We start from the raw sequence: 23,496 nt of genomic DNA on the forward strand, positions 1-23,496 counted from the left end.
GAGTACACGGCCCTTGAGAACCGTTAAGGCTGCGTACTTTAAGGCTGCAGACCCTGAATTGGGAAACAGTCACTGAATTGGGATACAGCCATACATACATGTTTTGGTTCGTGCAACTGGTCCGTCCGGTTATTGTCTCCCCAGAAACATTTCCGTTGTCTTTTTTCCTATTTCCGTTGTGTTGTGCGTGCTTTTGTAGCATTTTTCTTTTTGCAGCATTTTTCTTTTTGCAAGTGTTTTTCTTTTCGCAGCATTTTTCTTTTTGCAAGTGTTTTCTGAAGTTGCAGTCCGTTTGGCCTCTCAGGGCCACCGTAAATTCTCCTTCTTTTCATCTTTGTGTTACTTGAGGAAAGAAAAAAAAATATCAAGGTACAGTACTTACGTTTGACAAGCACATATAGAATGAATTAACTGAATTATAATTTAATATATTAATTATCTCTAATTTTATAAATTCATTAGAGTGTATAAATTTGCCACCAAGGAAACAATGCTACCTGCTGTATTTATTAAAGCTCTTTTCACATTTGTACAAAGGCATCCAATACAGCATAACAATTACTGCACTATTTTTTTCAACAAAAAAAAAAGAAACATAAATCTCCTTTTAATAACAAAGCCTACTTGAAATGATGATGTGATGAAGAAAAAAAACAAGCAAGAGCTAGAGCACTTCAATATGAAGTGGGGCATCAACAAGTCTCTGAAACAGTAAGCAACAAAAAGAAGAAAGAAAGTGTACTTTATTGATCCCCGTGGGGAAATTCCTCTCTGCATTTAACCCATTCACTCAGTGAAGCAGTGGGCAGCCATTGGGCACCCGGGGAGCAGTGTGTAGGGACGGTACCTTGCTCAGGGGTACCTCAGGGTAGCTGTTCAGGGGAATCGAACCCCCGACCTTCCGATCATGGGGCCACAACTCTACCTACTGAGCTATCCCTGCCCACAAAACAAGAAAAATTTAGTAAGAGCAGCTTGTGAAGACGTAAGTTCTCATGCTAAAATAAAAATGCAAAGTAATCATAATCGTCATGTAAATATTTTTGAAGAGAGTGGTATGGCTGAGTCAACATGTGTATATTCATTTACCATTTCTTCTTGTAAAGTAATTAAAATTTATGAAAAATCAAATATTATTGCTTCACAAATTCTTTGTATAATGCCTGCTGTTTGTTCAGTAACTCTTACAAACACCCTAATTATTGAAACACTTATTAACAAGACTCCAGTGTCAAAAGTAAAAATAATATGATACAATTTTACTTCTGTAAAATTCCTCCAAATCACTGAGGCTTAACTGCACAAAACCTCATATTTACACACCCTGAAAATCTGCAGTAAACTATATTCTGGAACATGCAAACTATATTTTGTCCACTGTGAATATATCACACAGCTTACTGCAGAATGTATCATATATACATGAATATAAACATAGAAAATACAATCACATATCTCCAGTAGGTCCAAACATAAAGCTATTTACAAGCTGCTTGCATTATGTGCCAAAAGTCTCTCCAGTTTTGTCTCCATCTACGGCTGTTGCTGGTACTGTCCCTCTGTGGCGGTGTAGAAGTCATCCAGGACACTCTGTAGGTAGTCAAATGTAGGCCTGTCTTCAGGTCTGTTCTTCCAACAGGACATCATGATATCGTACAGCTCAGTGGGACAGTTGTCGGGCCGAGGCATCCTGTAGCCGCGCTGTATCGAGGACATCACCTCTCCTTTAGTCATGCCTGCAGACACCAAATTAGCGTAAATACTGCTGGAAAGGCTTCCAATGAGAACCTTTTTGTACTCGCAGTCACATTCTCAACCCGAAGTAGAACACAAAAGTCACCAGCAGAGGGCAGTCTTTCTCAGCATAACGCCTTACTGCTCAGTGAGGCTGGGTCATAAAAGTTATGGTTACAGTTAGCTGTGTCAGGGGAGAGGTTTATGAAGTTCAGACCAGTATAATGCAATAAATACATCAACACAAACACTTCACTCAGTCATGTAGAGACCAGAGTCCCAATAAACATTGGCTTGTGATGCCTATGTGTTTACAGGGTTCAAAAAAGGGCTTAAATTTAAATGATTTCCTGAATACATTTTATAAGTGCACAATGATTTAAATTAGCTTTCTTTTTTTTCTGAGTACTAGTTTGCATTATTTTTAGTTATTTAAAGTGCTTTTTTTTACAAGTAGTATCAGCTTTTAGTTTAGCTTCAGTCATCTGTAATAACCATAAATGAATAAATATTACTTGTAAAACATACCTAATACAAACGGTTCTCCATCTGAACTCTGTATTGTTAGAATTTCCATCATATTATTGAACCCAATATTTTAATTTAATAGGTCAAGGCCCTTTAATCCATTACAATGCATTACATTTTATATAGTCATGATAAAAAGACTAAGGTTTTACATACCAGGACATATTAAAAACTAACCTGGTTATCAGCAGGTCTTAAAGTTAGGTAAACTCAAGTGCGGAAGAAGAGCAAAGCATGACACCATGTCATTATTTATTTATCAAAAACTAAAATGCACAAGCAGTTATCAACAGCGCTGCGGTTAATATTTACCTGGGTAAGGGATTTTCCCATAGGTGATAATCTCATAGAGCAGGACTCCGAATGACCACATGTCAGATTTGATGGTGAAGGTGCCATAGTTAATAGCCTCTGGAGCAGTCCACTTGATGGGGAATTTGGCTCCTGTGGAATTCACACACAAACAGACACTGTGAAATTATAATTCTATTATTCCCTCACACAATCCCAAAGATCGCCTGTTCTGTTTTTGTAAATGAGGTTTAGGGTTAAGTGTGTAGCTGGATTTATTTCAAAACGTCTATTGCAAATAGTTTCAGCATCCTGGGTCCAGATCAGTGATCACACGGATTTCATAAGGTTTCATAAGTCACTTGAGAAATAGCATTCAGACACTTCCTCGTGCACTTTACTGCACAGTTGCTTTAATTTGAAAAATATGAACTATGAATTATTTTTTCCCCACAATTTAAAAGGCCAAAACAGGTTTTTGAAAAATTCCCACCATATATTTTAAAAGTTAAGTAATGAAAGCGGTCATCGATGACATGGTGGTAGAGTGGTTAGCATTGTTGCCTGATTCTCCTTTCATAAACAAAGAACTCCACATCCTCAGTGTTTCATTGATTACATTGCACAGACTCTTTTGGTAAATCCTTTCTTCATTATATTAGAAGGGATTCACTCAATACAATGCACACGACAAGCATCTGCCATCTTTCCACAAAAATCCTACTGCATTTCACTCTTGTCTTGGCTATAGTGAAATGGTCATCAGCGTTGTAAATGGCAAACTGACATCCAAGTCTCAGGTTTCTGAACTCTGCAGGATGTTTCTTCAGAATGTCTGCTGTTTACCACACTTTGTGTTTTTGCTGCCTAAACACTTCACTCTGTTTCAGCTGACGACAGAATCTTTATCTCATCCTTTTGTAATTCTTGAAATGCACTGTATAAAAAAAGGCAGGGTGTGGGCTGTCTTTAACTCACTCTGGCTTCTGTCTAGCTGCTCTGCCATACGGTTCCCTTATCTATGAAAAAGATTTCTAGTGCTCCAGTTCTCAGTCACCTCCCTGACCACGCCTAAGACTGAGACTTTATTGCTGAAGTAGACAATTTGAGCACTCTCAGAATAACCCTGTTCATTCCAAATGTTTGAAATGTCACAATCGCTAAATGGTCAGTGTTTTGGAAATGGTGGTTAACCCCACACATCAGTCTCCTAGCTCGGTTCCTGTCCTCCACTGTCCTCCAGTTCGTGGCATGTTACAGGTGTGAAATCAAAACCATACTGCGTAGGTATAAACTTTATGAACAGACAAACCAGTTTTCCAAAATTTGACTGAAAATAGTTCTAAAACTATGTTTAATTTTTGACATTTTATTTATTTATTTTTTCTAATCGAATGACGGGGAAATGTTGGCTGTACCAAAAGGACTCCCTGCTTCATTTTAACCTTGTGGGAGTGTGAAAGGAGGTAGTGTAGTTTGGGGGCATCAGCGGTATTGGTCACTGTGGTGTGATTTCAGTGAGACAAAAGTGGAGCAACTGGTACATGAAACCAAAAGTGTCTGATTTAACATAAATCTTTGCGGGTGCTTCCACTTCTCAAAAGGGGCTTTTTGTTTCACTATGTCACAAGCATCAAGCCAAGGTAGTGTCTCATTTGTGCTGGGAAAGCCCCCTTCCACAGAAAAAGTGGAGACGTGTTCAAATTCTCATACACATACACGCACACACATACACATAGATACAAACATACACGCACATACATATGCGCAAACACACATACACATACCCATACATACACACATACACACTTACCCTCTCTGGCAGAGTACTCGTTATCCTCAATGATTCTCGCCAAACCAAAATCTGCTATTTTACAGAGCAGGCTCTCAGACACCAGGACATTAGCCGCCCTGAGGTCTCTGTGAATATAATTCTTCTTCTCAATGTACGCCATGCCCTCTGCTATCTGTAACAGAGCAAGAGGAAGGTGTGTAGTCTTAAGCATAAGAGTGAAAGGGAAAAAAATCAAAACCTACATAAAACAGAAGAAATGTGAAAGAAAAATAATCACCCCCGTTACAAGCAATTACAAGCAAATAATAACAATCTGTTATTAGGTTATGTGGATGGATGGATGGATGGATGGACACTGCCAGTGTGATGCTGGGACAGAATAACCTCATGTTTGAAATAAGAAAGTTTCTTGGAGAAGTGAAAGTATGCAGGGTTCACAGTAGTGAGACAAGTGAGCAGCGAGGTCACAAAGAAGCATATTGGTGTAATCACCTGTGCAGAGAAATCAATGAGCTTGGGCAGCAGCAGTCTGCATCCTGTGTCGCTCTTTAAAAAGTCTAGCAGGCTCCCTAAAGACGAGACAGAACAGAAAACAGCGTCAGTGCTTTGCATGTCTGCATCTATGCCTATACTGGAGTGTTGACTCTGTGATTATAGGCCACAAAATTTCATAATAACCAGTTCAGTTTTTCTAAAGACTTTTGACATTTACCGTTTGCCATGAATTCAGTGATGATGTAGATGGGTTCTGTCTTGGTGACAACAGCGTAGAGCCGCACCAGCCTGTCGTGCTGCAGAGTCTTCATCACGTTGGCTTCGTCCAAAAAAGCTTCAACCGTCATGGTTCCCGGCTTCAGCGTCTTCACTGCCACTTTGGTTGTGTTGTTGTAGTATGCTGAGTGGAGAACGTGAAGAGTAAGCATGGGGAAAGAAGAACTTTAAAGCATGACATGCTCTGCTACATGGCTTTGGACTGTTTTCAATGTTTCCCTGTGGAAACAAATACGTTTCCACAAACAGTTTTGGGGAAACTGAAACAACTACACCAAACAAATGCAAATTAAAGGAAAGAACGGGAAGGAAAACACTGTGTTTACTGTTTAACGTTCAGTGACAGGTGAGAAAAATATGCCATGTTGTCAAAAGCTGACCACTGATGCATGACTGGACACATTTGTTCGCATGTTACAGTGTTTGTAAAGGTTGATTTTTGTTTCCAGCTGGTTTCAGTTATGATGTAATGCAGCACATCTGTAAATGAATATTCCACAAAACTGCATAAAGGAAACAAGAATCCACGGAACAAATGTTGGAATCTGCTGCTACTCATAACACTCAGTGTCATTATGAAGTCAGGCATGACACCCTTTCCATCCGTTAAACACCCTGTTATTGGTAATTCAGGTAGGTGTGAATATTATCTGTCACCCAAATTGAAAGTTGCATAACTTTTATTCAGATCCTGGCAGGTGCAGTAACATATCTGCATTAGATAATGCAACTGCTGTGCAAATTACATTGCATTCATTATTTATTCATGACTTGTTGGCAGAGCTATTCTAAAGATCCTTTGGGCCATCCTTGGGTCAGGTTGTGTTAGCTTTGTTCCCTTCGAGTTATAAAATCCTGACAAAAACCTAATTTTTGTGACTTTGGTTCAAGAACAAAGGAAAAGTTGTTTCCTTACATAATGATAATATTAATATGATTTATGAGTTGATTGAATGTCACATTGTAGCGTAGAAACTGCATACAGTACGTCAGTTTGAATGCAAAGACGTAAGGTGAGTTTGAACTTTTATTATAACTCCCTCTGTGTATAATTCACAGAGTTTTATTGTTTCAGAGTCAGTTATGGATGTACTGCCAACTGGTAAATTTAGTCAGGTGAGTTTCTGTAATGGTAGCACTTGCTTGTGTTTTTTTTTTTACACACAATTTCATTGTACATGTACAATGACAATAAAGTGCTATTCTATTCTATTCTATTCTATTCTATTCTATTCTATTCTATTATCCCAGACCTCAGCCACAGGGAATACACCTCTATAAATTCATCACGTGTAGCTTTTTGAATCTAATTGTAAAGATGCTGTTAGTGATGTCAGACAGTTGTTGTCGTTGAAGTGAAAATTATATCTCGAAGTATTGACATAACTATCACATAATTTCCCACTAACAGAGATGGCACAAATGGCAACACACTTGTTCTCACATACTTCCCCTTATATTTAACGAAGTGAAAAAGCAGTTGTGTAAGTCAGAAGCCACAAAAAAAAGCGCTTAAAAGCCGTAAAACAAAGTCAGCTTTGGTTTGTTCATGAAACTGTGCAATAAAACCTTCTCTGCAGTAGCGCTTTTTACAAATGATATGCATATATTTGTTTGTAATCATTCATCTGAAACCTCATACGCAAATCACCCCGCGGACTCAAACATTTCCTCCACAGACGACAGCACTTATCGACACATGAATGGGATGGTCTGAGGCCAGAGGCAGACATGCAGGCGGTCGAGGTTTGGGGTTCTTTTTGTAACAGAGCGCGGTCCTGTACCTCATGGACAACAAAAGTAGGAAGTCATTTTTGTTTTAATTAGAGGGAAATGGAACTTCCTTGTACCGCTCACTTCCCTGCGTCTGTGTTTACTGTAAATGATAGAAGGGAATTAGAAATCTTGTTCCTTCATAAAGGAGCTCATAAAAAGATATGCTCCCTTGTTACTTATCTGCTGTCTCCCAGTCTTTGATTTTCTCTTGTCAAGTGCCAAATCCGTGTTAGCTGCCACTTACAGGCCAGCCGCCTTCTCGGAAACAACGCTGGGAATGTCATAGAATTCATGAGGTAATAATTTACCAGTGTTAAAAGGCCACGTGCCCTACCTCTTGTGCTCTTTGTGAAACAATACTCTCGTGTATCTTAAAGGGACCTCGTTGTGGTCTTTATTTGAAGGGCTAGAGTGGTAAAAATCATTGTGCGTTCCCTTTCTTTGGCAATTACTTCCCTTGTCAACTCTTGGACATAAAAGTCATTTCTACTCACCCATCCAGACTTCTCCAAACTGGCCTGCTCCAAGTTTCTTCACCATCTTAATAGAGTCTTTGGATATCTCCCAGGCATCCTTATCCCAAGGTTTCTGAGCTTTGGGTTTTGCACAAGGACGCTCAAGTTTACGGCACAGGCCATCCGGTTTGTCTGGAAGGCACACACACAGACAGTGCTCAGTCTTCCTAATCAATAGCATAGCATGTGTAATCTTTTTGTAATGAGAAGATCAACATTGTTCTCTGATCAGCAAGTGTGGAGCAAAAGCTGGAAACCAATTAGCTTTGCTTTGCACAAACATAGGAAGCAGGTGGAGGGAGCAAAGCTGGCTCTTTTTGTCACTTGTTTCCAGGACTGGACTGGGACAAAAAATCAGCCCGGGCATTTTGACTAGAGAACGGCCCACCAGGTATTATAGGAAAAGCCATAAAACCTTTGAATGAAAACAAATGCTGTTGTGACAGTGATGTACACTGTCTTGTTGGTATATATGTATCAATATAATAAACTTAAACCTACACCATCCTCCCTCTTCTGGTATTTTAAACAGTACTTATCAGAAATCAAACAACCCAATCAATAATTACATATACCTAACTAGCAGGGTTGCCAACTCCCAGCAAAAAAAATAGGGGACCATCCCCCACCCTCCGCCTCGTGATGTTTAATCGACGTAATCGACTTTATTTTATTGCCAGGGTAAAACAAATGCACAGAAACCAGTTATTTTTCTACAGTAATTAAATAGATTCAATATATTTCTGCAACAGAATTGCAGACTGCACATATGGTACTATAGCTTATTAGGATATAGATTAGACTTAATATTTACTATATACAATAATGAATTTTTATATATTTTACATCAGATGACCACTTTGGTTGTAAGATTCGGTTGTACTTATTAAAACCTAGACATTTTAAATGAGAATAAGAAAGAAAAGTATACGGCTGTGGCTCCAGCAAACATCAGCTGATACTAGAAAGTAATTAGTAGCTTAAACGCGTTGCTGTTGTTTAGCTTGTTTAGACATCCGCTGGTTTCGTCTTTCTGGCGCAAAGTGGGGGATAAACAAACGAGACGGGACTTAGGACAGCAAAGCCGATCAGCTGATCATTGATCAGTTTCATGATTGAAGTAGCAACAGGAGAGGCAGGGGGAGAGAATGAGAGAAGAAGAGGCAGCTATGGAGCGTAAAGACACAGAATAACTCCAGCTTTGTGTCTTTTTTAAATTTTTGCTGAAGTTCGGGACAAATGGTGTTTCACGCTACCCTGTGAAAAGGTTGTTAAGGAAGTTACTGTAAAAGTGGCTACAGTGTTGCTGTTTTTCCTCTACAGTATTCAGTATTACTTTTAATAATAGATTATTTTTTATTTACAGTTTTATTTTTACATTTATAGCATTATTAGGTTGCTTAATTTACATTATTATTACTTTATTTTTATTTGCAGTAATAAACAGTCAGTACTGTAAATGGATTTGCAGTAGAAATTAATCTTTTATTTTCCCATATAAAATAATATTTCACAGATACAGCATTTTAGTGTGAAAACAGACTTTTGGCTGCACTGTACTCACTGTGATAGTGTTTAATCATGCTGCTAATATCCCGAAAGGAGATTTTAGGAGAGATGTAGCAGCCGCCATTATCCAGCATCCTGATCTTGTAATGTTTCACTGAGTCTGTTCCCTGGGCATCCACATCTCTGATGGACAACGAGTAACTCCCTGTGGAAAAATCATGAAGAAAAAAAAGAGTGACTGGTGATTCATGATCATCAAGCACACACAATGTCACAACTCCACGTGTCCAAAGTGGAGAATGCTGCTGAATGTATGTCAGTATCTCAGAGCAACCATGGTAGCCATACCTTTTGATGTTTCACTTTCTCTGATTAGATAAGCGCCTGGCTTGTTCGCTGGTGCCAGCAGCTGCCTCTCTGCATCCTTCCTTGTGATGTCCTTGAAAAACCAACTGCACGGAACAAAAAACATAATAAATATTTGGTAACATACATAACGTTGATGCTGAATGCAAAAATGAATAATGTAATCTGAATAACATGAAGTAATATTAGGAAACAAGTACATACTCCTCTGTCTCCATGGTGTCAGCTTGGGCCACATAGTTGGACGGGATGAATCCCTCTTTGTCGTTTACCAGAGACTTTGCTTTCCACCACTCACCATGTCTGTCAGTTCATAAATATACATATACATTTTAGAACAATCATTTGCATTGACAGAGATGTTCTGAAAAGGTCTTGAAAGATGATTTTTTTAAAATTAAATTCCATCGTTTAACTTTGTGTAATTCCTATATTCAGAGAAATATTATTTCTGAACTGAAATGTTATTTTGTCTCATGGGCAAATAATTTAGCCTAAAATACATTCACACATTACAGAAACCTTTTATAAAACTTATATGATATTTTATAACAAAAATTTTGCATTAACTGTTTAGTTAACAGTCATTTTCATACATCCTCAGCCTCAGCCTCATTTTCAGAGGCTCAAAAGTTACTGGACATCACAGAGGAAGAAGACATAATACCTGAAATTGATTCACCAAGTTAAACTTTTATATTTTGTCACTGTAATTTCAACTATGAGGCCAAAAGAGATGTCTTTGCAAGTGAGAGAGACCATCATTAGTCTGAAAAAACATAATAAGCCTCTATACGAGAGATGGCACAAAACTTTAGCAATGGCTAAATCCCAAATTAAGTGCATGCTGAAAAGATTGTTCCCGTGGTTAAGAAAAATAGCTTCACAACCAAGTCAAGAAGAACACGCAGTGAGGATATTTGTATCACTGTCATAGTCTGCAATTGAGAAATGGCTTTCTAAATGAAAATATAGAGGGGTTCAGAACACTCAGGGAGTGTCACCGGTGGGCTAGATTAAGCTTGCCACAAAAGCTAAACAAAATTTGGACAGATGAAACCAAATATGGAGAAGGAAGGAACCAGGCCATGATTAAAAAGAATAAAAAGAAATTTGGGGATTTTTTGCTTTGAATTTTTTGAGTTAGTGAAGAGAGAAGCCATCTGACTGACTGGGGGAGAGGAGAGGGAGACAGGGGGCCTGAAAGCTGAAGGCTTTGCCTCCCATTCTACTTTTAAATATTCTAAGAACCACAATAAAGTGCTTTACTGGGATGATGTGGTACGATGAGGTCTTTAACATAAGACAGGACCTGATCGTCGAGCACTTTCTATGTGAGGAGAAGAATTTTAGATCGGCATTAAACAGAGAGCCAATGAAGAGAAATACGCTCTCACTTTCTAGCTCCTGATTAAAAATCCAGACTACAAAGCATTTTTATTCAAATAGTAAAAAATAATCTTTATATGTAAAAGGATGTCAGTTTATCTATCTAAAACTGGGGGGCTATATATAAAAGTGGAAGTGATTCTTGCCATTTGTAGAAATGATGATACATTTTCTGAGAATGAATCAGTGTACCATAAATACCAGACACTCACTCTTCTAGAATTTTCATCTTTTCTCCCTTCTTGAATCCTAAGTCATCGGGATGTGTAGCTTCATATGGGAAAAGGGCAATCACTATTTTACCCACCCCCTTTTGTTCTGAAATAGGAAAGAGAAAATTGTCATCATTAAACACATCCAAATAGGCTCATAGATCAATACAAAGGTTGTTCTATTTTTAAACTATGTAAAGACACGGGGGGCAACATGTACAGAAACGTCAGACAGAAGCAATTATAGGCCATGCACCTAGCTTATCAGTTTACTCAGCCTACTTATAAGTAGCTGTAGTCTCAATCAGTAATGACTAATGATAACTTTATGTTTAAATTGCAACTTAGTTGGATGTACATAAACGCCTTTGTGTTCATTGCTAAGATAAAAGAGTTTTAATATAATGCGGAAAATTACATGGTTTACACTTCAAATGTAGTGACTAGCCTTCCTATAAGGATCTCCTATCATAACTAAGATTACTTTCTATTTTAACCTATACTCATATATTTGACTGGTTTATTTATTCTAAAGTTTAGCTTTAGAATAGTTTTCTTAGTGAATTTGCGAAATTAGTAAATAAACCTTGAATCAGTCAAAATTTGCTGGTGAAATCTCAAAATGGGTCAAAGTTAAAAAACTAACAAGATGAAGATTTTGTCTTTCATGACTATGAGGACTTCTGGGGCCTAACTGTTTCACTATACATACTTTGAGGTGAGTGAATTCCCTATTACCTTAGAAGCTACCACATACAGGTGTTACCAGAAGAGTATGGTATAGTAGTACGAAACAATGAACAGACAGCAGATAAATAAACAAAAAACAAGGAAGAAGGGGTCGTACCCTCCATTTTTTGGAACACCTGACCCGGTAACAGTGAGTTATTCTGCAAAAGGAAACAATATTAAAGTTACACAGTGTCTTTCTATCATCATTACTTCCATTATTTTAAGGCAGACATTATTTACATAGAGATTTTTGCACAGACTTTTGTCATTTCCTTGTAATAGATGTCATCTTTTGCAAATGGAAAATTCTATTAGGCAGGAAACATTGAGCAACTTTTTTCAAAAACAAAACGAAAGGTCATATCTTTGATGCAATATGTAAAGAAAACTGAATCATTCTGTTCTTCATACAATACAATAATGACGAAAAAACCACATGACGATTATAAGTCAATTTTTGATTGAATGAAAACAATTGCATGCTTTCCATTTATGATTTGACTTTTTGTTATCTAACGATTTTGTTGCTGTTAACACTCAACCACACTTGAGATTGAGTGTAAGGTCCACCCAAGTCTTACTACTTACCTTGTTGGCTTTTGGATTAAAGGTGGGGTCTCTAACATAGCGTGACTGTTCAGAATGGACAGCATGTTGACTCATTTTTTGGTCCACACCTCCGCTCAGACCTTGATTTAGCGTGGATTTCATGCAGCCCATTCTGTCTGCACGAGGAAGTGAGAAAAAGAAAGAGAGAAGAAAGCTGTTACAAATATACCATTTACACCTGCTGAAAAAACACAATGCGTATAAAAAGTGTGGCAGCAGACACCTGTGACTCTTCAGTTCTTATATGTGAAACTGGTGTCATGTTTCCAGTGTTATTTATAAGTTCAATATAAAGGGGAAGATAACAAGAAGCGATAATAAGAAGTTGTTTCCCAAAAACAAACTGCTGCACATGTGCAAATGTAACTGTAATAACTCCACGGCAGACCCGTCCTCGGTTTCATGCTTTTCAGCATCTTTATTATCACCGTTGCTGTCCTTGCACGCGGCTGCAGCTTTGCAGTTCGCAGTCGCACACACTAACACCAACCACATCAGGACCTATAAGTGAATGTGGCGTGATTGCTCGTGCTGTCCAGCTGCCTCCCTCGCAGCCGCACCACACCACTGACTGCACTAACTTTTATACTGCACTCTGATTTACATCTTATGGGAATGTCACAGGAAAGGTGCAGCACCACTTAGCACCAGAAATATAAAAATAATGATGTTGACCGCTAACTGGATTGTTAACATAATAGGGGTGCAAAGGTATGCATTGCTGAGTAATACTCTTTCTATCATACATCAAAAGGTGTAAACAAAAAACCCCAACTTTTATCATATTTATATGGGGAAGTATGTTTTTTTTCACCATTTTGCTCAAAACACAGATTGTTCTGTCTACAATGCGTTTTAATTTCTTGCTCTGTTTTTAGGGATGTTTCAGTGACCAAGTAAGCTGCTGCTGTCTTTGCAACTTTCAGGAAAAGAGCTTTCAGTAAAAACGAGAAGCAGAACAGGGAGGATTTGATGATGCAGTGTAGCCAAAATAGACTTGAATGAGACATTCTGCTACTTCTGCCTCTATATCCATAGCATCAGCGTCTTACAAGACCTGATGAGGTTTTACATGCACAGGTTCTGGACTGAGCACACGCTTTGTATCATTTATATCAGACCTGGGTGGGTTTAAAATACATATAAGTCCAAAATGCATATCTTCATTTGTGAGCTTTGAATGCCACCTTCAAGCTTCTGGCAGAGCCAAGCTGAGTACAGTCTTTCACCATTAAAGCTTATGGTAATAGAGACTAATGACTTGCTGGACTCAGCTATATATTTAACAAGATTACAACTGGTAACAGTCTTTTAATCTAACTTTCAGCAACACCATGGTAACCAATGTTTCCAGTAGTCTAAATGTCATTAGCCATGGCACTTCTTACACAAACTCTAATATTTCAGGTGAAAAATTCTACGTTTGTTGAGTTGAGTAACTGAGTTACAGCAGTAACTCAACAAAAATTCAATAAAAATGTGAATGTCTCAAAGTAGTTCTTTAGAAAAAAATATGTTGCAATGTTACTGCTGCTTCTCTGTATTCTGACATGGCTGCAATTTATCCAATGGTGGTTTCTGTTCAGGAAAATCAAACATGTATTGCTGCAGTTTGCTGCATTGTTTTTTCTTCTTTTGACTTTTGTGTGGGTAGCTGTCTGCTAACCAGCATGAAGCCCACCGCCACCAATGTGCACTTGCTTTCTACATGCACACATACTGACCACATGCCCACAAAGATGACAAAGTCGCAAAGAAAAAACAACATCTTTTTAACTGGTGATGTTGGTTTTTATGAGAGAGAGGTGTTATAACTTTTAAAATATATAAAAGTCAAAAACATTAAAAGTATGTATCTCCTATATTGTCGTTTTAAGGACAAACAAAGTGATATTTGTACCTTGGGTTTAACAATGAAAATATTTTACAAAGGTAATGTGTGAACATAAAAAGGATTTTTTATATATGAGTAACTGTCTAAATTAAAACTAAACTTCCTATGAGCGTGAGAAACACCACCTTTAAAACCATTTATACTTAGATTGTCAAGCAATGTGGCTTAAAAGCACAAAAATATAAAGCACTAAAATTAAACCAGGTCAAATAAACTTTGAGTGCTTCCCTACAGGGAAAAAAAGGGGAAAAAAAAGAACAAAGCATGTTGCTGTAGAGCAGAAGTGCACGTTGGTTTTTAACATCTGTTATTCAAAGTACAACGGAAAAATAAATAAATAAAAAGCTTCTGTCCTTCTCCAGGAAACTAAAGTGCACAGCTGAACCGCAGAGAAAAGGGGAACATGTTCAACTAGTCCTGTAGGTCAGCAAATAGCCTTTTAAAATTTTTAAAAAGCTAGAACAGAAGTTCTAAGGAGATGAGATGTTCTTTGGTGAATTGTGTCAGGGCAGTCAGAAAATAAAACAGGATGAAACAAGAAAGAAAACCCCCACAAAAAATGAATTAGCGTGGGTTGTTTTTTTGTTTTGTTTTGTTTTTTTGGTGCTAGCTAACATGCTCTTCATACTGGCGCTAACATGTTGATTTTTAGTCACCTTTAGCATATGGTAGCATGCTAATGTACGTATGCTAATTGGAGAAAGCACTGCTTAGGCTGGCAGAAATATTATTAGATTATTATATTGAGGCATATTAGGTTTTCGACCAAGCCAAACAGCTTAAATGAAATTTTGACTTGATAACATTATTATCAGTAATAGTGAGGTAGTACATTTTAGGGAAGAAAATATGACAAACCCCAACAATAGGGTTCATCTGGAAATATTTGATCTGATACCAAAGTTTTTCTTTAGCAACACCAAAACCTTGCTTTCTGCATGCTAAAAGCATTTACTTCTGTTGCTTCTAGGCTGCCGGTGATAGCAAAGCACACCTATCCTACCATATAACGTTAAAAATAGTTAATATCTTATATTCATGTGGAAGGACTGAGTGCTGAATAAAGTTGTTTGAGTAGGGGGGGAAACACACCATTAACCTAATGCAAATAGAAAACAAGCACACCTGAAAACCAGCCTACAACACATTTGTGAACTGAGATGGCAGGGAGTAAATGTAAAGAAAAAGGCAAAACCATATTTTTCTTGGTAGAAAAGGGTCAGTGAATGCATTAGCCAGCGGTTTGGCAGGTTTGCACAGGCTTGTTTTGCACTTTGTTGGTTCAGTGCCTCTGTTATATTTTTAACTTGTCAGCAAACAGCCGGAAACTAGGGGTCTGAAAGGCTTAGGGGCACACACGCATGATATATTGGACTATGACACACACACACTTCCTCCTTTTGCAATAGACTGAGGAAAAGTCTGGATACGTCAGTAAATGCAGTGAATTTTAATGTTTAATCCGTCGCTATACCATACATGAAACCATAGGAATAAAACTTTTATAATAGAAAATAAAGCACTGATGTTGCACTGTAGAGAACTTTCCTTAAACTAATTATACTTAATGTGAGTTATGACTGTGCTTAATGAATAAAGCGTCCACAAAAACACAAAACAAAAAAAACCAATTTCATAAAACTTCTTACATTTACTTTTTTCCTACTAATAAAAAAGTTACATACACGTTTACCTCTCCTAATGCGTCTATGTAAACCAAGCATGCGTCTGCCTGATGTCACTTGGACATTACAGCTTACCTGTCTCAGTCTGTATCCTTGGTTAAGAAAACGGTTAATCCAAAATGTAGAACCGCTTCACTCCTCAGCTACGTCCTCTCTGTGCTTGACATGGAAGTGGGTGACACATGCAGTGCGTTGGTGTTGAGGTGGTTTGACAAGTGGGTCAGCTGGCCGACCTGGACAGTTATACCAATGAGTGAATGAGGAACTGGTTGGGGATTTTTCTTTCTTAGTGAAACTTCCTGGTACAATTGTCTAATGATTATTTGCATAATCAGCACTGCACACACACATACACACACACACACACACAGAGTGAAAGAGACTGAAAGACACAGCAGACAGATGGCCTTTCAGCGCTACACATATGGAAATACTATACGTTTAACCTGAAGTGGAGGAGAATTTTCCAGTGTGTCATAGAATCCCTTCAATTTAATGTAATCCTCTTTAAAAAAAAAAAAAAATCCTCTCATGTCCTTTTTAGAAAAAACAATAATTAAATAAGTCATTCTATACACACATACACATTAGTTGTTCACAGTTGAAGTCTAATGCACGTTTCATAAATTCTCCCACAGTGCCACCTGCTGGTCAAACCGCAGGCGTACAGCAGCACAGAAGACTTGCATTTTCCCTCTTGTCCAGTTTATTTCACTTTGTTTGACACGTAGAGTAGAAAATACAGTTATGCACATTCAGACAAACAGCTACAAATTTCACAGAATCATGCACCTGCCAAAATCCAACATGCTGAACAGCTGCATTTACACAGTCTACTTTGAAACCAGAGTGAGCCCCGAAACAGTTACATGGCAGTTTACAATCTGAACACCTGATTGAGTGAGGATTACAAAATAAACAGTTATAGCTAGATTATCTTCAGTATGATTGACTTACTGTCAAGCTGGAGGATTACAGGAAGGTTATAGTTCGCACAAATGGTGAAGAAAATGACAACACAGAGTTTTGTGCATGCGTGGTGGTCTGTACAGATGATAACATCAGCTAGCTATTACACACAGTAGCAGGAACATAGCTCAGGCTCAGTGTCAGAAAACAAACAAACAAACAATGTTATAAATCCTGGAAGCTCCACTGTGTATTGCATATCTACATTTAAGGAACAGTTTGACATTTTGGGCAATGCACTTTCTTAGTGAACTGATGACAGATGACAAGATCAATCTCTTAACAATGTAGCTGGAGCCTGCAGATAATTCGCTTAGCTGTCAAGTATAAAGAGTGTTTATTATGCTAATTTGCAGGTCACTAGTACACTAGAGTAGTGTTGCAAGATTTATGATTTTTAGAATCCTTAATTATCTCATAGAGTTGGTTACGCACTCCCTGGAGGTCACGTCACCTCTCATCCCCCTGCACGCTAAAAAGTGAAGGGAATGTGGGGCCAGTGTATTATAATGTGAAGCCAACAGCTCTGATCCAAGCAACATTATGTGACAAAACAGCTCATCAATGCCATATATGATATTACATACTATATTTTAACGTGATTCAAATGCAACAGGTTTTATCAGTGACCTGTGTAAACGTGCATATCAGACAGTTAGCAAAATGTAAGATTTGGGTGAATTTTTTTATGCTAATCTTTTAATTGTAACCTGTAAAAAGGACGTTTCTGTTATCTAATTCATTTGTTTACTTCATATTAGTCAATATGTCCATCTGCAGGCCACCTCAGCGCTAACCGTAGACAAGACAACATCACCCATATGTGTCTGAATTCCTACTTTAAGCATTTCTGTCATCACTATCTTGGTCTTTTGAAACTGGAGGTTAAGAGAGAGGATTGGATGTCAGTGTGAAAGCAAACACTCAGTGGTTAACGAGTTATTAGTCAATGAGTAGATCCTAATAATCCTTCCGAGACTTAAAATGACCATAATTTACAAAACTGACTCAGTGTTTTATCTGGTATGACCTGATATGAGGGGCTGAGCCCATAAACACAGCAGGAAAGTTTTTAGAGGCCATGTCTGCGGGTCATTTTCCCTTAGACCTCAATAGGACTAGAAATCGTCTTGGAACAGGGGTATCTCATAACCTCGTGTCGGTGTTGTTCCTGCATCATCTGGGATCAACATTGCAACTGACCAGTCATGTTCTTGTGATCTCATAGCTTTACAATGTCAAGAAAAAAACAACTTTTGGATCAAATGGTAAAATTTTCAAGTGCTTTAATTATTATTTAATACCATATAATAACTGTATTATCAAGTTAGGTTTGCTGTTAGCCAAATGACTCGTGGTTTACTAGTGACAGTTTTTAACAGCATTTACTAGCTTCTTAGCTAGTGCTAACTGAATGCTCAGTTGCTATGTTAATCCTGGACCAACAATATTATTATGATGTACAGCACAGAGACATCAGATTGAGATCTTGCAACCACATCTATTGCCCCCTGGTGGCTATTAAGACAAACTCTAGCTACATGCATTATATAGCACATAGACATTTTATCATTTCATTAGCAAGAAAGTGAAGAAATGCATTTACAAAAATGTCAAACCATTCCTCAGAGGTCGTGATAATGAAATTGTTAAAAAAAAAAAAAAAAAAAAAAACCTTTTGTAAGTATAAACATTTTTTTTAAACATGTATATCATCAATCTTAAATCACTGAGCGACTGACATTTAAACTGAGTGAAAGTGCAATATTAAGTAATATTGGTGTCAACAGACCACAAGGCCACTGCTCTGTTGCATCCTGCTGCTTTCTACAGTACAGAACAGTGAACACACTCTTCAGCATATAAACAAGAAGTCAAACCGCAGCATTGTCCTCTCAGGTTTACTTCAGCCCAATCCATTTTCCTCTGCAATATTATCAACTTAGCGTTAGCATAAAGCCATTAACTGGCAGTACAATCTATCAGCACCACTACTTCTACAGACATGCTACTCCCACTGTGAGCCATTACTTCAGCACATGTCAGTGGTCTTACAAATTGCTTCAACTACTATAAAACTCACAAAGGAGCCTCGTCTATTTTCTTCCTGTATTTCAGTCCCCCAACTTATATTGTTTAGTAACTAAGACTAAAAATAAAATTAGCTTTACAAGAGCTACAAATTGGCCTCTCTGCTTACCCCCGATTCTGAAAAACACCCTGCAATCAATCTGTTATTCTAGTGCACAGCAGAGCCACGCTGGATGTTCACATTACAGCACTTCTCGAGTTGAATTTGGAAGACTGTGCCCTGCTTGAAGGCATATCAGCAGTGATGGTACTACCCTCCAGCCATCAGCCCACTTTGGACAAACAGGTTCATCATGGTGGGAGCCTCACTCCATCCTGCAAATCTCTGTCTGTGGGCTGGAGTGTGCTGCAGGTTAGCTGTTCCTCTGCTCCGCCTCCCTATGAGCCGAAGAGGAGGAGCTCTGGCTGTCCTCAGTGTCGTCTCCATCTACAGAAAAAAAAAAAATAGCAGGTTAGAACACCATATTAAAAACTTTCTGGATGCTATCAGCTGTGTAATTGTTGCTTTAAAAAAAAAAGAGTAAAATACACCATAACATCCATTGTTTGCAATAACTTATATCTCTTCTGCTAGATGTGTTATTCAACTGGAACAACCACTTCATTTGTCCTCACCCTCTTTATATAACCAAAAGATAATTACTTCTCCTGGTGGTAGGAAGTATAGCAGGGCTCATTTCTACCTTTGTTTGGGTTAGTTAAAGTACAAAAATAATGATTTTAAAGTTTTTAGTGTAGGTCGGTGCAAGGAGCACCCTCCAGTAGTGATGGGTCGTTCGCGAACGAAATGGCTCTTAGAGCCGACTCTTTGAAGTGAACGACGCGAGCCGGCTCCTTATTGGGAGCCGTGAGGTTTTGTTTTTTTTCCTTTCTCTCACCCTCTCTCTCGCCCTTTTTTCCGCTAAACTCCGCACGCGCGGCCTGTACTTTGCGCTGGGCAGAGGGGGGAGGGGCGTTAGTTACACTCGCAGTAGCACAGGAACAGAGCCAGAGAGAAAGAGAGCGAGGGACGAAAGGTATAGTAATCATCCACTATTTTTAGTTGCAGATGATAAAAGATTCAGAAATCATACAGGCCCATATGACAGAGAATGTGCATCTTCTTTTTGTTTTAATATTTTAATTTATATTTTATTGTGTTGTGGTTTGCAGTGTTTTGTGTTGTTTCACGTTAAATTTGTTTAAAAGGAAAAAGCTGAAAATTTAAATAGTTAAAAGTTTAAAATGTAAATAGTTGTTCTTTGTATTATATGATTTATTTATTACATTTTATGTGGAGTGAATAAATAAAGTATATTTATGGTGGCCCTTAGAGAAAAAGGAGTACAAACTCCAAAACACGTAAAAACTCCAAAACGCGTAAAAACTCAGACGCACTTACAAACCCCGAAGCATGTACAAACTCCAAAACACGTAAAAACTAAGAAGCACGTACAAACTCAGAATCACGTTAGGGTTAGGGTAAATGAATTTTTTTTTAATTATTTGAATGAATATGAGTGCTTGTCTATAAATACACAAACAATACGCACATGCTTTCAATTGTGTAATTTAAGTGATCTGGGTAGCTCTGTTTTGGAAGTTCAGTTAACACTAGAAATGTGTTTTGGAGTTTGTACATGCTTTTTGGAGTTTGTATATGCTTTAGAGTTTGTACGTGCTTTGTCTCTAGGGGCCATATATAAACATATATAAATAAAAACACTTTTTTTTACATTAGTAATTCCTTTTCTGCATAATTTTATATTATTGTTAATGATTAAATAATTAAAGCAACAAAACAACCTGAAGAGCCGGTTCGGAGCCGAAAGAGCCGGCTCTTTTTAGTGAGCCGAGCCGAAAGAGCCGGATCTCTAAAAAGAGCCGGAAATCCCATCACTACCCTCCAGAGCTGAAAAATGAAGCCAACAAGGGAGTGGCAAAAACTGCAGTTCCTCCAGGTGGCACTAGATGAGGTTGACTCTAAAAGTGAGTACACTCAAAGACGGCTTTGATCTCCATGTGTAGTTTTCCCGTATTTTATAACTCATCCACCTGCATAACTGAGTTACGGGCATTGTGCCCCAACACAGGCAGCTGCAGCTGATCGCTGCCTGCTAGGACACGTCCACTGCTCTGAGTCCTTAGACTGGACCTCCTCACTGTGTGTGTTGTTGTATCCTTTTGGAGCATTTATCTGATCACTATTACGGTTTGCTATTTGGTACAGACCACCTCAGAAGTTTGGCTCTCATTTTCACAGTGAAGACTAAGCATTACCTTTTCAGATCCTCCGGACTTCCTCCGGATGGTGCATGGCTTTAGATGTGTTAAGGCAGCATTACTTTTCAGCTTTCCGTTGAAATTGAAAGGTGTTAAATTTGTTATAGTTTGTATAAGTTCTTAAGATGTTCTGTAACTTCTATTTTCCTTACTTTTTTAATCATGTCCTCATGTCCTATCTCCTTGTATATATATATATATATATGCCTATTTATCTACTGCCTATTTAAAAACCTTTTTGTATACAGAGACTAAAGTGAACCAGAGTCAAATTCCTTGTTTATGTGCACAAACTAGGCCAAATAAAAATTATTCTGATAACCATCTCAAACTCCTGCGTAGATGGTAGATGGCTTCTCCTCCCTGAACCTGATTCAGCCAGAGGTCTCTTCCTGTTTAAAAGAACTTCTTTCTTCCCACTGTCGCCAAGTGCTTGCTCACAGAGGATTGTTTGATTACAGTAGTAGTACAGTAGCATCTTTACCTTGTTGTAAATTGGCCCTATATAAATAAAACTGAGTGGAATATATATACAGGATTTTGTGCGACCAGACAGTTAAATTCTGATTCCGATCCCAGGGGTGGAACACCCCAAACAAATCACCAGTCCATCACGAGCCATTCATACAAGTAATGCATTCTATACAGTTAACACAGTGTAACATCATGGAGTCAACTGTAAACTCCATTACAGTTTAAACTAGTAAACACCACCAGTGTATACAACACGTTGGACAGGGGTACAGTGCAGCGTTTTACCTCCTCCTCCTGCGTTGATGTGCAGCTGGGACAGAGACAGGGTGAGGGGCATCTCTCTGCCCTCAGGGTCGGTGGGACTCTGCAGGATGTCATGCAGGGCGTTCCTCCGGCCCGTCCTGCCAGAAGCGATGAAGTCTGCGTATGTGGCCTCAACATCAGACATCGCTCACGCATTGTTCACACAGCAACACCTACAAGAAGAGCAGCTGTACATTTACTCTCAGTGGTTCACCTACACACACCACAGTGTGTACTTTTGCAACTCGTTGTGTAACGCAGGGTTGCTTGAAAGGTCTTGTGATATTATGATAGTGCTACTTTACAAACAACACGAAAAGAGGCAATAAGGATACCATATGTATTTAAGTATTTAAATTAATTCAACCATTAAATCTCTGTACCTGCGCAGGGAGGCACGTGTGTCAGTGTTCTCTGTCTTAAGCCTGAACAATCCTGCGTGTCATTCATTTGCACAGCTATTCAGTCTTTTGGTAACCCGGCCATAAAACAGGCCTTCAAGTCCTCAAGTCAAGAACCAGGTGAAGTCCGTCTACCACAAAAAACACGTGACAGGATTTCGTTCGGTTTAAGTCCGGTTCTCAGTATTTCCTTACCTTCAGTGATGACGTATCTGTTGGAAGAACTCGGCGCTACATTGTGTAGGGAGGGAGGGACTTCACTCAAAGCAGCACAACGGGCCCGACATCATATCAAACGACCAAACAGAACAAACAACACAAAACCAAAGGAATAAACTACAAGTATATGTGGCCAAAAAACCACCGAAGCCAAGCAACGAGACTTCGGTACCAACACAGTGAGATTACGCTACATAGCGCGATGTGCCCGGGCTTGAAATCACCGAATATCAATCACACCAGCAGGACGGTTTGAAAAGTCCTTAATCTATTCTCCATGGCCGCCGCATCTTCCTCCTTCGCGACCAATGAGCAGACGGCAATCCGTATCTGATCGCTCATTGGACAGCGGGCACAAAAGGATGAGAGGCGAGAGCTCTGAGCAGCACCGATGCTTATGATGTGTTTCACGTCACCTCGTAAAAATGACAACCAAAACACTAAATTCAAATATATCCATTATTTAACATATAAAATAAACACACTATAATGTAGGTTAATTCGAAATTTATTCAGTGTTAGTTCTTTATGTTTTTTTATTGTTATTTAAATTATTTTATTTTTTATTCTTAATAAAAAAAAGAATAACAACATTTATGAAATGACTTTCGTTTATCATGCAACATTGAATGCCTCAAGCTTTTTGTTGTGAAAGGCTTTTACATATCCGAGATAAAAAAAAAAAAAAAAATGACAATATTTTCTGAGACTTTATGGACAAAAAAAAAAGATTAATTGATTCATGGAAATAATTAATTATTTATTGAAAAAAAAAAGTTAGCTGAAGTCCAATTTTTTGTTTTTTATTAAGGTAAATGGCCTATATTATTTATCAAATATTTCCAGACATAAAGCACTCTTTTTTTTTCATTTTAGACAGTGAAGACTAGAAAGAAAATATACTGAAAATATACACTCACTTGCCACTTTATTAGCTACACCTGTCCAACTTCTTGTTAATGTAAATATCT

At 38.2% G+C, this 23,496-nt stretch overlaps 2 protein-coding genes across 2 annotated transcripts; both read right to left on the reverse strand.

Annotated features, from left to right (window-relative positions):
• Window positions 1-488: 488 nt before the first annotated feature.
• lyn (LYN proto-oncogene, Src family tyrosine kinase) lies at window positions 489-16,043 on the reverse strand. Its single transcript, XM_006802750.3, has 13 exons — window positions 15,882-16,043; window positions 12,207-12,343; window positions 11,734-11,776; window positions 10,887-10,992; window positions 9,490-9,588; window positions 9,268-9,371; window positions 8,975-9,124; window positions 7,390-7,542; window positions 5,061-5,243; window positions 4,841-4,917; window positions 4,367-4,520; window positions 2,575-2,706; window positions 489-1,736 (listed from the first exon to the last, which is right to left on the reverse strand). Exons 2-13 carry the CDS (start codon window positions 12,336-12,338, stop codon window positions 1,534-1,536), a joined length of 1,536 nt encoding a protein of 511 aa, XP_006802813.2. The 5' UTR covers window positions 12,339-12,343; window positions 15,882-16,043; the 3' UTR covers window positions 489-1,533.
• A 459-nt stretch (window positions 16,044-16,502) lies between these two features.
• Window positions 16,503-22,821, reverse strand: LOC102780447 (cAMP-dependent protein kinase inhibitor alpha-like). Its single transcript, XM_006802751.3, has 3 exons — window positions 22,502-22,821; window positions 21,888-22,078; window positions 16,503-19,293 (listed from the first exon to the last, which is right to left on the reverse strand). Exons 2-3 carry the CDS (start codon window positions 22,048-22,050, stop codon window positions 19,220-19,222), a joined length of 237 nt encoding a protein of 78 aa, XP_006802814.1. The 5' UTR covers window positions 22,051-22,078; window positions 22,502-22,821; the 3' UTR covers window positions 16,503-19,219.
• Window positions 22,822-23,496: the final 675 nt, after the last annotated feature.

Source organism: Neolamprologus brichardi, chromosome 18 (assembly GCF_056152115.1).
Source record: "Neolamprologus brichardi isolate AB-2024 chromosome 18, ASM5615211v1, whole genome shotgun sequence".
In the NCBI taxonomy this organism is placed as follows: domain Eukaryota; kingdom Metazoa; phylum Chordata; class Actinopteri; order Cichliformes; family Cichlidae; genus Neolamprologus; species Neolamprologus brichardi.

Bases quoted from the DNA above. Each gene is read 5' to 3' on its own strand.
- LOC102780447 (XM_006802751.3), bottom strand. From the start codon at position 22,050: ATGTCTGATGTTGAGGCCACATACGCAGACTTCATCGCTTCTGGCAGG. The intron at 19,294-21,887 runs GTAAAACGCTGC...TTTTTTCTGTAG, and splicing joins CATCAACGCAGGAGGAGGAG to ATGGAGACGACACTGAGGAC.
- lyn (XM_006802750.3), bottom strand. From the start codon at position 12,338: ATGGGCTGCATGAAATCCACGCTAAATCAAGGTCTGAGCGGAGGTGTG. The intron at 10,993-11,733 runs GTACGACCCCTT...TTCCTATTTCAG, and splicing joins GGTGTTCCAAAAAATGGAGG to AACAAAAGGGGGTGGGTAAA. The intron at 4,521-4,840 runs GTGATTACACCA...GCTCTGTTACAG, and splicing joins TCATTGATTTCTCTGCACAG to ATAGCAGAGGGCATGGCGTA.